The 20234-nt window shown below is 37.8% G+C and overlaps 1 protein-coding gene across 2 annotated transcripts in view; it reads right to left on the reverse strand.

The window, feature by feature from the left end:
• Positions 1 to 2252: 2252 nt before the first annotated feature.
• The window catches only part of PELI1 (pellino E3 ubiquitin protein ligase 1), a 92310-nt gene continuing 74328 nt past the window's right edge, over positions 2253 to 20234 (reverse strand). For both annotated transcript variants that reach the window (XM_053712075.1, XM_053712077.1), the window contains one exon: positions 2253 to 3694. In XM_053712075.1, the coding sequence (XP_053568050.1) occupies positions 3128 to 3694 (567 nt within the window). In that variant the 3' untranslated portion in view covers positions 2253 to 3127. The remainder of the gene's footprint in view (positions 3695 to 20234) is intronic.

The following is a 20234-nucleotide window of genomic DNA, read 5'->3' on the forward strand; positions in this document are numbered from 1 at the left end:
ATATTCCTGATATTTCTTTAAATGTGAAACAATGTACAGGCTGCAGGTGTAAACCCAAAACTAAGGCATATAAACGCTGACCAAAATTTGCATAATTTTCAGATACATATCCAAAGAATTCGCAACAGCCGCCACAAAGGCAAGAGCAAATAATAAAAATTCATTGACAACTACAATCACAATCTTTATGCAATAAGGAAATGCATAGTAGACAATTTTATCTTATTTTTTTAATATTGTTTTTCAAATCATGTTTTCAACCCTGGCCCCCCAAAAAACATAAAATTAAAAAAAAATGAAATTCTGTATTTCTTCTAGAATTTTCAGACAAGCCAGGATATTTTTTTTTAAGTGATGGAATAAATTATGAAGTAAATCAAATAAAACTATATCATACAGTCTGGACTCTGAAAAAAACAAACACATTTGCAAATTATTTACAGATTTTAGCACCGGGCAAGAGATATATATATATAAATGCAAAAAGTCCAGCACTCACTATACTGAATAGGCGTCGGGGTGCATCCCAAAATATATACAAATGAATAGTCCAGAGAGAGCACTCGCCGTGAATCAAAGTGATCTTTTAATTCAGAGTATAAACATTTTTGGGGAGAGACCCCGTCATCAGACAAGTGAAAAAAAAAAACTTGTCTGATGACACTCCCCGAAAACGTTTACACTCTGAATTAAAAGATCACTTTGATTCACAGAGAGTGCTCTCTCTCTGGACTATTCATTTGTGTGTGTATTTGTGTGTGTGTGTGTGTGTGTGTATGTGTATGTGTGTATATATATATATATATATATATATATATATATATATATATATATATAAAAATCAAACAAGGTTTTGAGAATGCATTACATTTGTACATTTCTCAACTTCTTAATATAACCACTAGCAGTTTAGCATATATATTGGGACAATGCTTTAAATTTTGCTGGGTACTAACCTGAAACTTTAGTCGCAACTACCTATGCTAAATAGCATAAATTGGATAACCAATCCCTGTAAATTTCCTGAGTGTGCGCTAATGGAAAATAAATCTATGCAAATGAAAAAAGTGTATATATATATATATATATATATATATATATGAGAAACAGCGGGTGTCCAGCACTCCAACCTTGGTAGATCTCAAGAACCTGGGTGCAATCCTCAAAAGAACATACAAAACTGGTTTTAGGAATGAAGGGCACGCTCAGGATTTGTGATAATTGCGTATCAGCAAAAACTTTCTTTTATTGTTCTTAATAACATTTGTTAATGGTCAACGTTTCGGCTTTCACAGAAGCCTTCATCAAGACGAGTCACATCTCATACCGGCATCCAGCTGTGCTTACCAAACTGAAGCTATCGACTCGAAGGCTTCTGTGAAAGCTGAAATGTCGACCATTAACAAATGTTGTTATTAAGAACAATAAAAGAAAGTTTTTGCTGATACGCAATTATCCCAAATCCTGAGAGTGCCCTTCATTCCTAAAACCAGTTTTATATATATATACACACACATATATACACACACACACAGTTCCAGAAAGGATACATTATTGTAAATAGGTATCAGCTTGTATGAAAAAGGCACTCACTGGACTTAAATATAATAAAATATAATATTTATTAAGACATATTAAAAGGAATAACGTTTCAAAGCTATTACATCCCCTTTCTCAAGCCCCTCCATATCATGCCACCATAGCTAGTGAACGGCATGATATGGAGGGGTAGTGTTGCCTGCGGTTACCATATGATAACAATACCATAGTAACATATGTTGGCTGAGTGTATACTTGTCTCCTTGACGACCGTTGTCTACACATACAGCCCAGATGATAAGTCTCTCTTTGATGACGCCATCACGGTGGGATGGTGTGGGTCGAGTTTGTGAACTATTTCCTGGCATTTGTCAAAGGGGCTGTAATAGCTTTGAAACGTTATGCCTTTTAATATGTCTTAATAAATATTATATTTTATTATATTTAAGTCCAGTGAGTGTATTTTTCATACAAGCTGATATATATATATATATATATATATATGTGTATGTATTAATACATACATAGTGTGTGTATGTATGTACGTACGATTACAAAAAACACTTCACCCATTAAAAAAAAAAAAAAAAAAAGGCATTTTTTACCTGTCAACAGAGGACAGACGTGTTAAAGCTAATGCTATGCTACTAATTGTACAAACATGCATAGGAGAAAAAAAAAAAAAGCTCCTGGAATTATATTTAAAAAAAATATTGAAGATGCAAAAAATGTTTAATGCCTCATAAGAAGGTTAAAACTATACAAAGATGTTTGAACCTTGCCCGCTCATGTTAAAAAAACAAACAAACCGACCCCACATTAAAAAAAATTAAAAAATTCCAGGATAAATACACAGTTTAACAAACTATCTGTAAAGATAAAAATGAAAATGAAATTTATCTTCAAGATAAATAAAACCCTGAAATGTTGCAAAAAAGTCCAATATTAATTTAAAAATCAATGGAAACAAATGCTAAATAAACTTGCATAATAAACTCTTACAACAAACTGCACAGAATATCTTTGTTTTGGGACCACTTTCAAAAATTCTTTCATATCATATTTAGCATATGACAACTTCATTCCTATATTGTGAAAACTCCAAAACATTAGCAAATTTCTTTTGTTAGCATTTTCTTATTGTGTTTGTCACCTTGGGTTACCTTAAGCAACCAAAACACAGGATCACTATGTCCTACTAATGAAGCATTTTTGGGCATTTTTCGTAGTAAAGATAAAAATAACATTATATTTTACAATGTGTGTTAAACTGTAAACTAATGTAGTTTGATTTGATTGTATTCTCCCCAGTTTCACAGAATAATTTAATACTAAGGTGGATCAGAAATATGAGTTAATTAAAATCAAAGCCATATAATCTTGTTTTGAATGTCCATTTGCAAATAATTAAAAAAAAAAAATAATCCAAAACTATCTTGTCCTTGCTTTTGCCACACACCTAGTAATATGCATTAGTATCTGCTTTTTAACACAAACTTGCCACGGTTCAGGTGACTTGAAAAAGACAGTTGAGAAGCAAAACGAAGGTTGCTTAGCTTATCGGTTTAGTAGAGTCCATAAGGTTTCACTAATCTAGAGGTCCTTGGAAAATGAGTCTTATGTAGCCTTGCTCTCCTGCAAGCTGGTGTGCACAAAAGGGGCAGGCTGCGTGGAAGGTGTGAGTACCATGAGGGAGTGGAATTTGTGACCAATAGGAAGTTGTCTTTTCAGAGCACACATGTCCACAAGGGCTAAAGGCATGAGTTGGAGGGCCTGCATCAACATAAAATCCAGCTTCACATCCAAGCCACAGTGGAACGTAAGGTCCCACAGAACGACACATAGGACACTCTCTGTCCTTTCCATCACGCTCTTCTTTGTTTCCCCAGTTATGGTAGCCATGGACATGACCGCAGTTCAGATAAACCCAGGGCTGTTTTTCATCAACAACATCCTTTCTTTTCATGCTGGGAAAAGCTAGAGTGTTAAAACCTACAGGACACTGAGGTCTTGCTGCATTGATTTCCTGTCTTAGTGCTTCCAAGTGCTTCACAGTTGGAGTGCGGGAAAGCCCCTCAGCAGTGCGCCAAAGCAAAGTTGCGCCACAGAGATCTATCAAAGAACCATCTTGAAGCTCGTTGCTTTCATTTTCCACCTGCAAATCAATAGTAAAAGATAACTGTCAATTATCTGAAAAATAGTCATAAGTGTCATACATATATATATATATATATATATATATATACACACATATATATATATATATATATATATATATATATATATATATATATATATATATATATATATATATATATATATATATATATATATATATACACACACACACACTTATATTTATAATATGATGCATCCTTTAGCTCATATATTTGAGAGATTTAAAAAAAAAAATGTTTGGTAATATGCCGAACTTAGATTTTAATGTTATTTAAAAACACTTATTACAAACTAAGCTAAAACCCAGATGTCACAAGCTAATTATTTTAAGCAGGATAAACATGCTTAAAGGGACATTAAACACTAAATACATTTTAGAAGAATAGTATTGAGTTTATTCCCACCTCCATCTAGTCATGGGTGTCGCCATGTTGAAATCTGACTACATTTCCAGTGCAGCAACTCCCCTTCAGATAGATGCAGTGTCGTCTAGGTTCCATAATGACAGCACTCATGATTAGAGGAAGTTGCATAAATTGTATGTAGCGTTTTGTATCCCTTTAAGAGATTCTGATCAGCATTACAGCGCCGGGAAGATGTTTCTATGGTAGCTACACCAATGTTTTAATTATTCTAACTGGGCTACCATTTAAAGAGAAGTAAACAGACTTCTTTAAAAACATAATTTATGTAACTTACCTGATAAATTAATTTCTTTCATATTGGCAAGAGTCCATGAGCTAGTGACGTATGGGATATACAATCCTACCAGGAGGGGCAAAGTTTCCCAAGCCTCAAAATGCCTATAAATACACCCCTCATCACACCCACAATTCAGTTTAATGAATAGCCAAGTAGTGGGGTGATAAAGAAAGGAGTAAAAAGCATCAACAAAGGAATCTGGAAATAATTGTGCCTTATACAAAAAAATCATAACCACCATAAGAAAAACATAATTTATGTAAGAACTTACCTGATAAATTCATTTCTTTCATATTAACAAGAGTCCATGAGCTAGTGACGTATGGGATATACATTCCTACCAGGAGGGGCAAAGTTTCCCAAACCTTAAAATGCCTATAAATACACCCCTCACCACACCCACAAATCAGTTTAACGAATAGCCAAGAAGTGGGGTGATAAGAAAAAAAGTGCGAAGCATATAAAATAAGGAATTGGAATAATTGTGCTTTATACAAAAAAATCATAACCACCACAAAAAAGGGTGGGCCTCATGGACTCTTGTTAATATGAAAGAAATGAATTTATCAGGTAAGTTCTTACATAAATTATGTTTTCTTTCATGTAATTAACAAGAGTCCATGAGCTAGTGACGTATGGGATAATGACTACCCAAGATGTGGATCTTTCCACACAAGAGTCACTAGAGAGGGAGGGATAAAATAAAGACAGCCAATTCCTGCTGAAAATAATCCACACCCAAAATAAAGTTTAACGAAAAACATAAGCAGAAGATTCAAACTGAAAACGCTGCCTGAAGAACTTTTCTACCAAAAACTGCTTCAGAAGAAGAAAATACATCAAAATGGTAGAATTTAGTAAAAGTATGCAAAGAGGACCAAGTTGCTGCTTTGCAGATCTGGTCAACCGAAGCTTCATTCCTAAACGCCCAGGAAGTAGATACTGACCTAGTAGAATGAGCTGTAATTCTCTGAGGCGGAATTTTACCCGACTCAACATAGGCAAGATGAATTAAAGATTTCAACCAAGATGCCAAAGAAATGGCAGAAGCTTTCTGGCCTTTCCTAGAACCGGAAAAGATAACAAATAGACTAGAAGTCTTACGGAAAGATTTCGTAGCTTCAACATAATATTTCAAAGCTCTAACAACATCCAAAGAATGCAACGATTTCTCCTTAGAATTCTTAGGATTAGGACATAATGAAGGAACCACAATTTCTTTACTAATGTTGTTGGAATTCACAACCTTAGGTAAAAATTCAAAAGAAGTTCGCAACACCGCCTTATCCTGATGAAAAATCAGAAAAGGAGACTCACAAGAAAGAGCAGATAATTCAGAAACTCTTCTAGCAGAAGAGATGGCCAAAAGGAACAAAACTTTCCAAGAAAGTAATTTAATGTCCAATGAATGCATAGGTTCAAACGGAGGAGCTTGAAGAGCTCCCAGAACCAAATTCAAACTCCAAGGAGGAGAAATTGACTTAATGACAGGTTTTATACGAACCAAAGCTTGTACAAAACAATGAATATCAGGAAGAATAGCAATCTTTCTGTGAAAAAGAACAGAAAGAGCGGAGATTTGTCCTTTCAAAGAACTTGCGGACAAACCCTTATCTAAACCATCCTGAAGAAACTGTAAAATTCTCGGTATTCTAAAAGAATGCCAAGAAAAATGATGAGAAAGACACCAAGAAATATAAGTCTTCCAGACTCTATAATATATCTCTCGAGATACAGATTTACGAGCCTGTAACATAGTATTAATCACGGAGTCAGAGAAACCTCTTTGACCAAGAATCAAGCGTTCAATCTCCATACCTTTAAATTTAAGGATTTCAGATCCGGATGGAAAAAAGGACCTTGCGACAGAAGGTCTGGTCTTAACGGAAGAGTCCATGGTTGGCAAGATGCCATCCGGACAAGATCCGCATACCAAAACCTGTGAGGCCATGCCGGAGCTATTAGCAGAACAAACGAGCATTCCCTCAGAATCTTGGAGATTACTCTTGGAAGAAGAACTAGAGGCGGAAAGATATAGGCAGGATGATACTTCCAAGGAAGTGATAATGCATCCACTGCCTCCGCCTGAGGATCCCGGGATCTGGACAGATACCTGGGAAGTTTCTTGTTTAGATGAGAGGCCATCAGATCTATCTCTGGGAGCCCCCACATTTGAACAATCTGAAGAAATACCTCTGGGTGAAGAGACCATTCGCCCGGATGCAACGTTTGGCGACTGAGATAATCCGCTTCCCAATTGTCTACACCTGGGATATGAACCGCAGAGATTAGACAGGAGCTGGATTCCGCCCAAACCAAAATTCGAGATACTTCTTTCATAACCAGAGGACTGTGAGTCCCTCCTTGATGATTGATGTATGCCACAGTTGTGACATTGTCTGTCTGAAAACAAATGAACGATTCTCTCTTCAGAAGAGGCCAAAACTGAAGAGCTCTGAAAATTGCACGGAGTTCCAAAATATTGATCGGTAATCTCACCTCCTGAGATTCCCAAACTCCTTGTGCCGTCAGAGATCCCCACACAGCTCCCCAACCTGTGAGACTTGCATCTGTTGAAATTACAGTCCAGGTCGGAAGAACAAAAGAAGCCCCCTGAATTAAACGATGGTGATCTGTCCACCACGTTAGAGAGTGTCGAACAATCGGTTTTAAAGATATTAATTGATATATCTTCGTGTAATCCCTGCACCATTGGTTCAGCATACAGAGCTGAAGAGGTCGCATGTGAAAACGAGCAAAGGGGATCGCGTCCGATGCAGCAGTCATAAGACCTAGAATTTCCATGCATAAGGCTACCGAAGGGAATGATTGAGACTGAAGGTTTCGACAAGCTGTAATCAATTTTAGACGTCTCTTGTCTGTTAAAGACAGAGTCATGGACACTGAATCTATCTGGAAACCCAGAAAGGTTACCCTTGTTTGAGGAATCAAAGAACTTTTTGGTAAATTGATCCTCCAACCATGATCTTGAAGAAACAACACAAGTCGATTCGTATGAGACTCTGCTAAATGTAAAGACTGAGCAAGTACCAAGATATCGTCCAAATAAGGAAATACCACAATACCCTGTTCTCTGATTACAGACAGAAGGGCACCGAGAATCTTTGTGAAAATTCTTGGAGCTGTAGCAAGGCCAAACGGTAGAGCCACAAATTGGTAATGCTTGTCTAGAAAAGAGAATCTCAGGAACTGATAATGATCTGGATGAATCGGAATATGCAGATATGCATCCTGTAAATCTATTGTGGACATATAATTCCCTTGCTGAACAAAAGGCAATATAGTCCTTACAGTTACCATCTTGAACGTTGGTATCCTTACATAACGATTCAATAATTTTAGATCCAGAACTGGTCTGAAGGAATTCTCCTTCTTTGGTACAATGAAGAGATTTGAATAAAACCCCATCCCCTGTTCCGGAACTGGAACTGGCATAATTACTCCAGCCAACTCTAGATCTGAAACACAATTCAGAAATGCTTGAGCTTTCACTGGATTTACTGAGACACGGGAAAGAAAAAATCTCTTTGCAGGAGGTCTCATCTTGAAACCAATTCTGTACCCTTCTGAAACAATGTTCTGAATCCAAAGATTGTGAACAGAATTGATCCAAATTTCTTTGAAAAAACGTAACCTGCCCCCTACCAGCTGAACTGGAATGAGGGCCGTACCTTCATGTGAACTTAGAAGCAGGCTTTGCCTTTCTAGCAGGCTTGGATTTATTCCAGACTGGAGATGGTTTCCAAACTGAAACTGCTCCTGAGGACGAAGGATCAGGCTTTTGTTCTTTGTTGAAACGAAAGGAACGAAAACGATTGTTAGCCCTGTTTTTACCTTTAGATTTTTTATCCTGTGGTAAAAAAGTTCCTTTCCCACCAGTAACAGTTGAAATAATAGAATCCAACTGAGAACCAAATAATTTGTTTCCCTGGAAAGAAATGGAAAGTAGAGTTGATTTAGAAGCCATATCAGCATTCCAAGTCTTAAGCCATAAAGCTCTTCTGGCTAAGATAGCCAGAGACATAAACCTAACATCAACTCTAATAATATCAAAAATGGCATCACAGATAAAATTATTAGCATGCTGGAGAAGAATAATAATATCATGAGAATCACGATTTGTTACTTGTTGCGCTAGAGTTTCCAACCAAAAAGTTGAAGCTGCAGCAACATCAGCCAATGATATAGCAGGTCTAAGAAGATTACCTGAACACAGATAAGCTTTTCTTAGAAAAGATTCAATTTTTCTATCTAAAGGATCCTTAAACGAGGTACCATCTGACGTAGGAATGGTAGTACGTTTAGCAAGGGTAGAAATAGCCCCATCAACTTTAGGGATTTTGTCCCAAAATTCTAACCTGTCAGGCGGAACAGGATATAATTGCTTAAAACGTTTAGAAGGAGTAAATGAATTACCCAATTATCCCATTCTTTGGAAATTACTGCAGAAATAGCATTAGGAACAGGAAAAACTTCTGGAATAACCGCAGGAGCTTTAAAAACCTTATCCAAACGTATAGAATTAGTATCAAGAGGACTAGAATCCTCTATTTCTAAAGCAATTAGTACTTCTTTAATTAAAGTGCGAATAAATTCCATCTTAAATAAATATGAAGATTTATCAGCATCAATCTCTGAGATAGAATCCTCTGAACCAGAAGAGTCCAAAGAATCAGAATGATGGTGTTCATTTAAAAATTCATCTGTAGAGAGAGAAGATTTAAAAGACTTTTTACGTTTACTAGAAGGAGAAATAACAGACAAAGCCTTCTTTATGGATTCAGAAACAAAATCTCTTATGTTATCAGGAACATTCTGCACCTTAGATGTTGAGGGAACTGCAACAGGCAATGGTACATTACTAAAGGAAATATTATCTGCTTTAACAAGTTTGTCATGACAATTATTACAAACAACAGCTGGAGGAATAGCTACCAAAAGTTTACAGCAGATACACTTAGCTTTGGTAGATCCAGCAGGCAGTGATTTTCCTGTAGTATCTTCTGGCTCAGATGCAACGTGAGACATCTTGCAATATGTAAGAGAAAAAACAACATATAAAGCAAAATAGATCAAATTCCTTATAAGACAGTTTCAGGAATGGGAAAGAATGCCAAATATCAAGCTTCTAGCAACCAGAAGCAAATGAAAAATGAGACTGAAATAATGTGGAGACAAAAGCGACGCCCATATTTTTTAGCGCCAAATAAGACGCCCACATTATTTGGCGCCTAAATGCTTTTGGCGCCAAAAATGACGCCACATCCGGAACGCCGACATTTTTGGCGCAAAATAACGTCAAAAAATGACGCAACTTCCGGCGACACGTATGACGCCGGAAACGGAAAAGAATTTTTGCGCCAAAAAAGTCCGCGCCAAGAATGACGCAATAAAATGAAGCATTTTCAGCCCCCGCGAGCCTAACAGCCCACAGGGAAAAAAGTCAAATTTTTGAGGTAAGAAAAATATGATAATTCAATGCATAATCCCAAATATGAAACTGACTGTCTGAAAATAAGGAAAGTTGAACATTCTGAGTCAAGGCAAATAAATGTTTGAATACATATATTTAGAACTTTATAAATAAAGTGCCCAACCATAGCTTAGAGTGTCACAGAAAATAAGACTTACTTACCCCAGGACACTCATCTACATGTTTGTAGAAAGCCAAACCAGTACTGAAACGAGAATCAGTAGAGGTAATGGTAAATATAAGAGTATATCGTCGATCTGAAAAGGGAGGTAAGAGATGAATCTCTACGACCGATAACAGAGAACCTTATGAAATAGACCCCGTAGAAGGAGATCACTGCATTCAATAGGCAATACTCTCTTCACATCCCTCTGACATTCACTGCACGCTGAGAGGAAAACCGGGCTCCAACTTGCTGCGGAGCGCATATCAACGTAGAATCTAGCACAAACTTACTTCACCACCTCCCTTGGAGGCAAAGTTTGTAAAAACTGATTTGTGGGTGTGGTGAGGGGTGTATTTATAGGCATTTTAAGGTTTGGGAAACTTTGCCCCTCCTGGTAGGAATGTATATCCCATACGTCACTAGCTCATGGACTCTTGTTAATTACATGAAAGAAAGGGTGGGCCTCATGGACTCTTGCCAATATGAAAGAAATTAATTTATCAGGTAAGTTCTTAAATAAATTATGTTTTCTTTCATGTAATTGGCAAGACTGCATGAGCTAGTGACGTATGGGATATCAAATACCCAAGATGTGGAACGCAAGAGTCACTAGAGAGGGAGGGATAAAAATAAACAGCCAAATGCTGAAAAATTAATTCACAACCCAAAATATAAAAGTTATTCTCATGAAGAAAAGAAAAACTTAAAACATTAGCAGAAGAATCAAACTGAAACAGCTGCCTGAAGAACTTTTCTATCAAAAACGACTTCTGAAGAAGCAAATACATCAAAATGGTAGAATTTAGTAAATGTATGCAAAGAGGACCAAGTTGCCGCTTTGCAAATCTGATCAACTGAAGCTTCATTCTTAAAAGCCCACAAAGTGGAGACTGATCTAGTAGAATGAGCTGTAATTCTCTGAGGTGTGGCCTAACCTGACTCTAAATAAGCTTGATGAATCAAAAGCGTTAACCAAGAGGCCAAGGAAATAGCAGAAGCCTTCTGACCTTTCCTAGAACCAGAGAATATAACAAATAGACTAGAAGTCTTTCTGAAATCTTTAGTAGGTTCAACTTAATATTTCAAAGCTCTCACCACATCCAAAGAATGTAAGGATTTTTCCAAAGAATTCTTAGGATTAGGACACAAGGAAGGGACAACAATTTCTCTACTAATGATGTTAGAATTCACAACCTTATCCTGATGAAAAATCAGAAAAGGAGATTCACAAGAAAGAGCAGAAAGCTCAGAAACTCTTCTAGCAGAAGAGATAGCCAAAAGGAACAACACTTTCCAAGAAAGTAGTTTAATGTCCAAAGAGTGCATAGGCTCTAAATGGAGGAGCCTGTAACGCCCTCAAAACCAAATTAAGACTCCAAGGAGGAGAAATTGATTTAATGACAGGCTTAATACAAACTAAAGCCTGAACAAACAGTGAATATCAGGAAGAGTAGTAATCTTTCTGTGAAATAAAACAGAAAGAGCAGAGATTTGTCCCTTCAAAGTACTTGCAGACAAACCTTTATCCAAACCATCCTGAAGAAACTGTAAAATTCTAGGAATTCTAAAAGAATGCCAGGAGAATTTATGAGAAGAACACCATGAAATGTAAGTCTTCCAAACTTGGTAATAAGTCTTCCTAGAGACACATTTACGAGCTTGTAACATAGTATTAATTACTGAGTCAGAGAAACCTCTATGACTTAGCACTAAGCGTTCAATTTCCACACTTTCAAATTTAATGATTTGAGATCCTGATGGAAAAGCGGACCTTGAGAAAGTAGGTCCGGCCTTAACGGAAGTGGCCAAGGATGGCAACGGGACATCCGAACCAGATCCGCATACTAAAACCTGTGGGGCCATGCTGGAGCCACCAGTAACACAAATGATTGTTCCATGATGATTTTGGAGATCACTCTTGGAAGAAGAACTAGAGGCGGGAAGATATACGCAGGTTGATAACACCAAGGAAGTGTCAACGCATCCACTGCTTCCGCCTGAGAATCCCTGGACCTGGACAGGTATCTGGGAAGTTTCTTGTTTAGATGAGAAGCCATCAGATCGATTTCTGGAAGACCTCACATCTGAACAATCTGAGAAAACACATCCGGATGGAGATACCACTACCCTGGATGTAAAGTCTGACGGCTGAGATAATCCGCTTCCCAATTGTCTACACCTGGGATATGAACCGCAGAAATTAGACAGGAGCTGGATTCCGCCCAAACAAGTATCCAAGATACTTCTTTCATAGCTTGGGGACTGTGAGTCCCACCCTGATTGACATATGCCACCGTTGTAATATTGTCTGTCTGAAAACAAATGAACGGTTCTCTCTTCAACAGAGGCCAAAACTGAAGAGCTCTAAGAATTGCACGGAGTTCTAAAATATTGATGGGTAATCTCGCCTCTTGAGATTTCCAAACCCCTTGTGCTGTCAGAGATGCCCAGACAGCTCCCCAAGACTCGCATCTGTTGTGATCACAGTCCAGGTCGCCCGAACAAAAAGGCCCCTTGAACTAAACGCTGGTGATTTAACCACCATGTCAGAGAGTGTCGAACATTGGGATTTAAGGATATTAATTGTGATATCTTTGTATAATCCCGGCACCATTGATTCAGCATACAAAGCTGGAGAGGTCTCATGTGAAAACGAGCAAAAGGAATCATGTACGATGCTGCAGTCATGAGGCCTAAAACTTCCATGCACATAGCCACTGAAGGGAATGACTGAGACTGAAGGTACCGACATGCTGCAACCAATTTCAAACGTCTCTTGTCTGTTAGAGACAGAGTTATGGACACTGAATCTATCTGGAAACCTAAAAAGGTGTCCCTTGTCTGAAGAATCAAGAAACTTTTTGGTAAATGGATCCTCCAACCATGTTTCCGAAGAAACAACACTAGTTGATGTGTGTGAGATTCTGCAGAACGTAAAGACTGAGCTAGTACCAAGATATTGTCCAAATAAGGAAACACCGCAATACCCTGTTCTCTGATTACAGAGAGTAGGGCACCCAGAACCTTTGAAAAGATTCTTGGAGCTGTTGCTAGGCCAAATGGAAGAGCAACAAATTGGTAATGATTGTCTAGAAAAGAGAATCTCAGGAACTGATAATATTCTGGATGAATCGGAATATGAAGGTAAGCATCCTGCAAGTCTATTGTAGACATATAATGTCCTTGCTGAACAAAAGGCAGAATAGTCCTTATAGTCACCATCTTGAAAGTTGGTACTCTTACAAAACGATTCAAAATTTTCAGATCCAGAACTGGTCTGAATGAATTTTCTTTCTTTGGGACAATGAATAGATTTGAATAAAACCCCAGACCTTGTTCCTGAAAAGGAACCGGCATGAATACCCCAGAAACCTCCAGGTCTGAAACACACTTCAGGAAAGCCTGAACTTTTACTGGATTTACTGGGATGCGCGAGAGAAAAAATCTTCTCACAGGAGGTCTTACTCTGAATCCTATTCGATAGCCCTGAGAGACAATGCTCTGAATCCATTGATTTTGGACAGAATTTGCCCAAACATCCTTGAAAAACCTTAATCTGCCCCATACCAGCTGAGCTGGAATGAGGGCAGCACCTTCATGCGGACTTAGGGGCTGACTTTGGTTTCTTAAAAGGATTGGATTTATTCCAACTTGAGGAAGGCTTCCAATTGGAAACAGTTTCCTTGGGGAAGGATTAGGTTTTTGTTCCTTATTTTGACGAAAGGAACGAAAATGATTAGAAGCCTTAGATTTACCCTTAGGTTTTTTTATCCTGAGGCAAAAAAACTCCCTTCCTCCCAGTAACAGTTGAAATAATAGAATCCAACTGAGAACCAAATAAATGATTACCTTGGAAAGAAAGAGATAGTAATCTAGACTTGGATGTCATATCAGCATTCCAAGATTTAAGCCACAAAGCTCTTCTAGCTAAAATATCTAAAGACATGGATCTAACATCAATTTTGCCAATATCAAAAATTGCATCACAAATAAAATGATTAGCATGTTGTAGTAAACGAACAATGCTATATAAAAGTCAGAATCCAATTCTTGTTGCACTAAATTCTCCAACCAAAAAGATGAAGCAGCTGCAACATCAGCCAAAGAAATTGCAGGCCTAAGAAGATGACCTGAATATAAATAGGCTTTCCTTAGATAAGATTCAAGCTTCCTATCTAAAGGATCTTTAAAGGAAGTACTATCTTCCATAGGAATAGTGGTTCGTTTAGCAAGAGTAGAAATAGCCCCATCAACTTTGGGGATCTTTTCCCAAAACTCTACTGAAATTGCTGGTAAAGGATACATTTTTTTAAACCTTGCAGAAGGATTAAAAGGAGTACCCGGCTTATTCCATTCCTTAGAAATCATATCAGAAATAGCATCAGGAATAGGAAAAACCTCTGGAGCAACCACAGGAGGTTTAAAAACAGAATTTAAACGTTTACTGGTTTTAATATCAAGAGGACTAGCTTCCTCAATATCCAAAGTAATTAACACTTCTTTTAACAAAGAACGCATATATTCCATTTTAAATAAATAAGTAGATTTGTTAGTGTCAATATCTGAGGAAGGATCTTCTGAATCAGCTAGATCCTCATCAGAGGTGGATAATTCATTATGTTGTCAGTCATTTGAAATTTCATCAACTTTATGAGAAGTTTTAAAAGACCTCTTATGCTTATTAGAAGGTGGAAATGCAGACAAAGCCTTCTGAATAGAATCAGTAACAAATTCTTCAAAATTCATAGGTATATCATGTACATTAGAAGTTGAAGGAACTGCAACCGGCAATGTACTATTACTGATGGGCACACTATCTGCATGTAAAAGTTTATCATGGCAACTAATACAAATTACATTAGGAGATATAATTTCCACAATTTTACAACAAATGCACTTAGCTTTGGTAGAACCGATATCAGGCAGCAAAGTTCCAACAGATACTTCTGAGGCAGGATCATATTGAGACATCTTGCAGAATGTAAAAGAAAAAACAACATATAAAGCAAAATGATCAATTTCCTTATATGACAGTTTCAGGAATCGGAAAAAATGCAAATAGCATAGCCTTCTGACATAGAAAAAGGCAATAGGCAAACAGCAATGGGGCAAATAAATAATGAAAAAAGTTTGGCGCCAAGTATGACGCACAACATAACTTAAATTTTTTTTGGCGCCAACCATGTCCGGAAATGACACACTCGCGTCACTAACGACGTAACCCTGTGTGAAACCTCTGCGTCAACTATGACGCCGGAAATGACGAACTTGCGTCAACGGATGTGCCTTTCGGGCCAAAAAATTCTCGCGCCAAGAATGACGCAATAAAGTGTAGCAATTGGCGCACCCGCGAGCCTAAGTCAGCCCGAAATTTGAAACAAAGTAGTCAATTGAAAAAAAGACTAAACCCCAGGTAAGAAAAAAACATAATATAAGAACTTACCTGATAAATTCATTTCTTTCATATTAGCAAGAGTCCATGAGCTAGTGACGTATGGGATATACATTCCTACCAGGAGGGGCAAAGTTTCCCAAACCTCAAAATGCCTATAAATACACCCCTCACCACACCCACAATTCAGTTTAACGAATAGCCAAGAAGTGGGGTGATAAAAAAGTGCGAAAGCATATAAAATAAGGAATTGGAATAATTGTGCTTTATACAAAATCATAACCACCACAAAAAAAGGGCGGGCCTCATGGACTCTTGCTAATATGAAAGAAATGAATTTATCAGGTAAGTTCTTACATAAATTATGTTTTCTTTCATGTAATTAGCAAGAGTCCATGAGCTAGTGACGTATGGGATAATGACTACCCAAGATGTGGATCTTTCCACACAAGAGTCACTAGAGAGGGAGGGATAAAATAAAGACAGCCAATTCCTGCTGAAAATAATCCACACCCAAAATAAAGTTTAACGAAAAACATAAGCAGAAGATTCAAACTGAAACCGCTGCCTGAAGTACTTTTCTACCAAAAACTGCTTCAGAAGAAGAAAATACATCAAAATGGTAGAATTTAGTAAAAGTATGCAAAGAGGACCAAGTTGCTGCTTTGCAGATCTGGTCAACCGAAGCTTCATTCCTAAACGCCCAGGAAGTAGAGACTGACCTAGTAGAATGAGCTGTAATTCTCTGAGGCGGAGTTTTACCCGACTCAACATAGGCAAGATGAATTAAAGATTTCAACCAAGATGCCAAAGAAATGGCAGAAGCTTTCTGGCCTTTTCTAGAACCGGAAAAGATAACAAATAGACTAGAAGTCTTACGAAAAGATTTCGTAGCTTCAACATAATATTTCAAAGCTCTAACAACATCCAAAGAATGCAACGATTTCTCCTTAGAATTCTTAGGATTAGGACATAATGAAGAAACCACAATTTCTCTACTAATGTTGTTGGAATTCACAACTTTAGGTAAAAATTCAAAAGAAGTTCGCAACACCGCCTTATCCTGATGAAAAATCAGAAAAGGAGACTCACAAGAAAGAGCAGATAATTCAGAAACTCTTCTGGCAGAAGAGATGGCTAAAAGGAACAAAACTTTCCAAGAAAGTAATTTAATGTCCAATGAATGCATAGGTTCAAACGGAGGAGCTTGAAGAGCTCCCAGAACCAAATTCAAACTCCAAGGAGGAGAAATTGACTTAATGACAGGTTTTATACGAACCAAAGCTTGTACAAAACAATGAATATCAGGAAGAATAGCAATCTTTCTGTGAAAAAGAACAGAAAGAGCAGAGATTTGTCCTTTCAAAGAACTTGCGGACAAACCCTTATCTAAACCATCCTGAAGAAACTGTAAAATTCTCGGTATTCTAAAAGAATGCCAGGAAAAATGATGAGAAAGACACCAAGAAATATAAGTCTTCCAGACTCTATAATATATCTCTCGAGATACAGATTTACGAGCCTGTAACATAGTATTAATCACAGAGTCAGAGAAACCTCTTTGACCAAGAATCAAGCGTTCAATCTCCATACCTTTAAATTTAAGGATTTCAGATCCTGATGGAAAAAAGGACCTTGTGACAGAAGGTCTGGTCTTAACGGAAGAGTCCACGGTTGGCAAGAGGCCATCCGGACAAGATCCGCATACCAAAACCTGTGAAGCCATGCCGGAGCTACCAGCAGAACAAACGAGCATTCCTTCAGAATCTTGGAGATTACTCTTGGAAGAAGAACTAGAGGCGGAAAGATATAGGCAGGATGATACTTCCAAGGAAGTGATAATGCATCCACTGCCTCCGCCTGAGGATCCCGGGATCTGGACAGATACCTGGGAAGTTTCTTGTTTAGATGGGACGCCATCAGATCTATTTCTGGAAGTTCCCACATTTGAACAATCTGAAGAAATACCTCTGGGTGAAGAGACCATTCGCCCGGATGCAACGTTTGGCGACTGAGATAATCCGCTTCCCAATTGTCTACACCTGGGATATGAACCGCAGAGATTAGACAGGAGCTGGATTCCGCCCAAACCAAAATTCAAGATACTTCTTTCATAGCCAGAGGACTGTGAGTCCCTCCTTGATGATTGATGTATGCCACAGTTGTGACATTGTCTGTCTGAAAACAAATGAACGATTCTCTCTTCAGAAGAGGCCAAAACTGAAGAGCTCTGAAAATTGCACGGAGTTCCAAAATATTGATCGGTAATCTCACCTCCTGAGATTCCCAAACTCCTTGTGCCGTCAGAGATCCCCACACAGCTCCCCAACCTGTGAGACTTGCATCTGTTGAAATTACAGTCCAGGTCGGAAGCACAAAAGAAGCCCCCTGAATTAAACGATGGTGATCTGTCCACCATGTTAGAGAGTGTCGAACAATCGGTTTTAAAGATATTAATTGAGATATCATCGTGTAATCCTTGCACCATTGCTTCAGCATACAGAGCTGAAGAGGTTGCATGTGAAAACGAGCAAAGGGGATCGCGTCCGATGCAGCAGTCATAAGACCTAGAATTTCCATGCATAAGGCTACCGAAGGGAATGATTGTGACTGAAGGTTTCGACAAGCTGCAATCAACTTTAGACGTCTCTTGTCTGTTAAAGACAGAGTCATGGACACTGAATCCATCTGGAAACCCAGAAAGGTTACCCTTGTCTGAGGAATCAAAGAACTTTTTGGTAAATTGATCCTCCAACCATGATCTTGAAGAAACAACACAAGTCGATTCGTATGAGATTCTGCTAAATGTAAAGACTGAGCAAGTACCAAGATATCGTCCAAATAAGGAAATACCACAATACCCTGTTCTCTGATTACAGACAGCAGGGCACCGAGAACCTTTGTAAAAATTCTTGGAGCTGTAGCTAGGCCAAACGGCAGAGCCACAAACTGGTAATGCTTGTCCAGAAACGAGAATCTCAGGAACTGATAATGATCTGGATGAATCGGAATATGCAGATATGCATCCTGTAAATCTATTGTGGACATATAATTCCCTTGCTGAACAAAAGGTAAGATAGTCCTTACAGTTACCATCTTGAACGTTGGTATCCTTACATAACGATTCAATATTTTTAGATCCAGAACTGGTCTGAAAGAATTCTCCTTCTTTGGTACAATGAAGAGATTTGAATAAAACCCCATCCCCTGTTCCGGAACTGGAACTGGCATAATTACTCCAGTCAACTCTAGATCTGAAACACATTTCAGAAATGCTTGAGCTTTTACTGGATTTACTGGGACACGGGAAAGAAAAAATCTCTTTGCAGGAGGTCTCAACTTGAAACCAATTCTGTACCCTTCTGAAACAATGCTCTGAATCCAAAGATTGTGAACAGAATTGATCCAAATTTCCTTGAAAAAACGTAACCTGCCCCCTACCAGCTGAGCTGGAATGAGGGCCGCACCTTCATGTGGACTTAGAAGCAGGCTTTGCCTTTCTGGCTGGCTTGGATTTATTCCAGACTGGAGATGGTCTCCAAACTGAAACTGCTCCTGAGGATGAAGGATCAGGCTTTTGTTCTTTGTTGAAACGAAAGGAACGAAAACGATTATTAGCCCTGTTTTTACCTTTAGATTTTTTATCCTGTGGTAAAAAAGTTCCTTTCCCACCAGTAACAGTTGAAATAATGGAATCCAACTGAGAACCAAATAATTTGTTACCCTGGAAAGAAATGGAAAGTAAAGTTGATTTAGAAGCCATATCAGCATTCCAAGTTTTAAGCCATAAAGCTCTTCTAGCTAAAATAGCTAGAGACATAAACCTGACATCAACTCTGATAATATCAAAAATGGCATCACAGATAAAATTATTAGCATGCTGAAGAAGAATAATAATATCATGAGAATCACGATGTGTTACTTGTTGCGCTAAAGTTTCCAACCAAAAAGTTGAAGCTGCAGCAACATCAGCCAAAGATATAGCAGGTCTAAGAAGATTACCTGAACACAGATAAGCTTTTCTTAGAAAGGATTCAATTTTCCTATCTAGAGGATCCTTAAACGAAGTACCATCTGACGTAGGAATAGTAGTACGTTTAGCAAGGGTAGAAATAGCCCCATCAACTTTAGGGATCTTGTCCCAAAATTCTAATCTGTCAGACGGCACAGGATATAATTGCTTAAAACGTTTAGAAGGAGTAAATGAATTACCCAAATTATCCCATTCTTTGGAAATTACTGCAGAAATAGCATTAGGAACAGGAAAAACTTCTGGAATAACCACAGGAGCTTTAAATACCTTATCTAAACGTTTAGAATTAGTATCAAGAGGACCAGAATCCTCTATTTCTAAAGCAATTAGTACTTCTTTAAGTAAAGAACGAATAAATTCCATTTTAAATAAATATGAAGATTTATCAGCATCAACCTCTGAAACAGAATCCTCTGAACCAGAGGAATCATCAGAATCAGAATGATGATGTTCATTTAAAAATTCATCTGTAGGGAGAGAAGTTTTAAAAGATTTTTTACGTTTACTAGAAGGAGAAATAACAGACATAGCCTTCTTTATGGATTCAGAAACAAAATCTCTTATATTATCAGGAACATTCTGCACCTTAGATGTTGAAGGAACTGCAACAGGCAATGGTACTTTACTAAAGGAAATATTATCTGCTTTAACAAGTTTGTCATGACAATCAATACAAACAACAGCTGGAGGAATAGCTACCAAAAGTTTACAGCAGATACACTTAGCTTTG

Source organism: Bombina bombina, chromosome 4, assembly GCF_027579735.1.
Source record: "Bombina bombina isolate aBomBom1 chromosome 4, aBomBom1.pri, whole genome shotgun sequence".
NCBI lineage: Eukaryota > Metazoa > Chordata > Amphibia > Anura > Bombinatoridae > Bombina > Bombina bombina.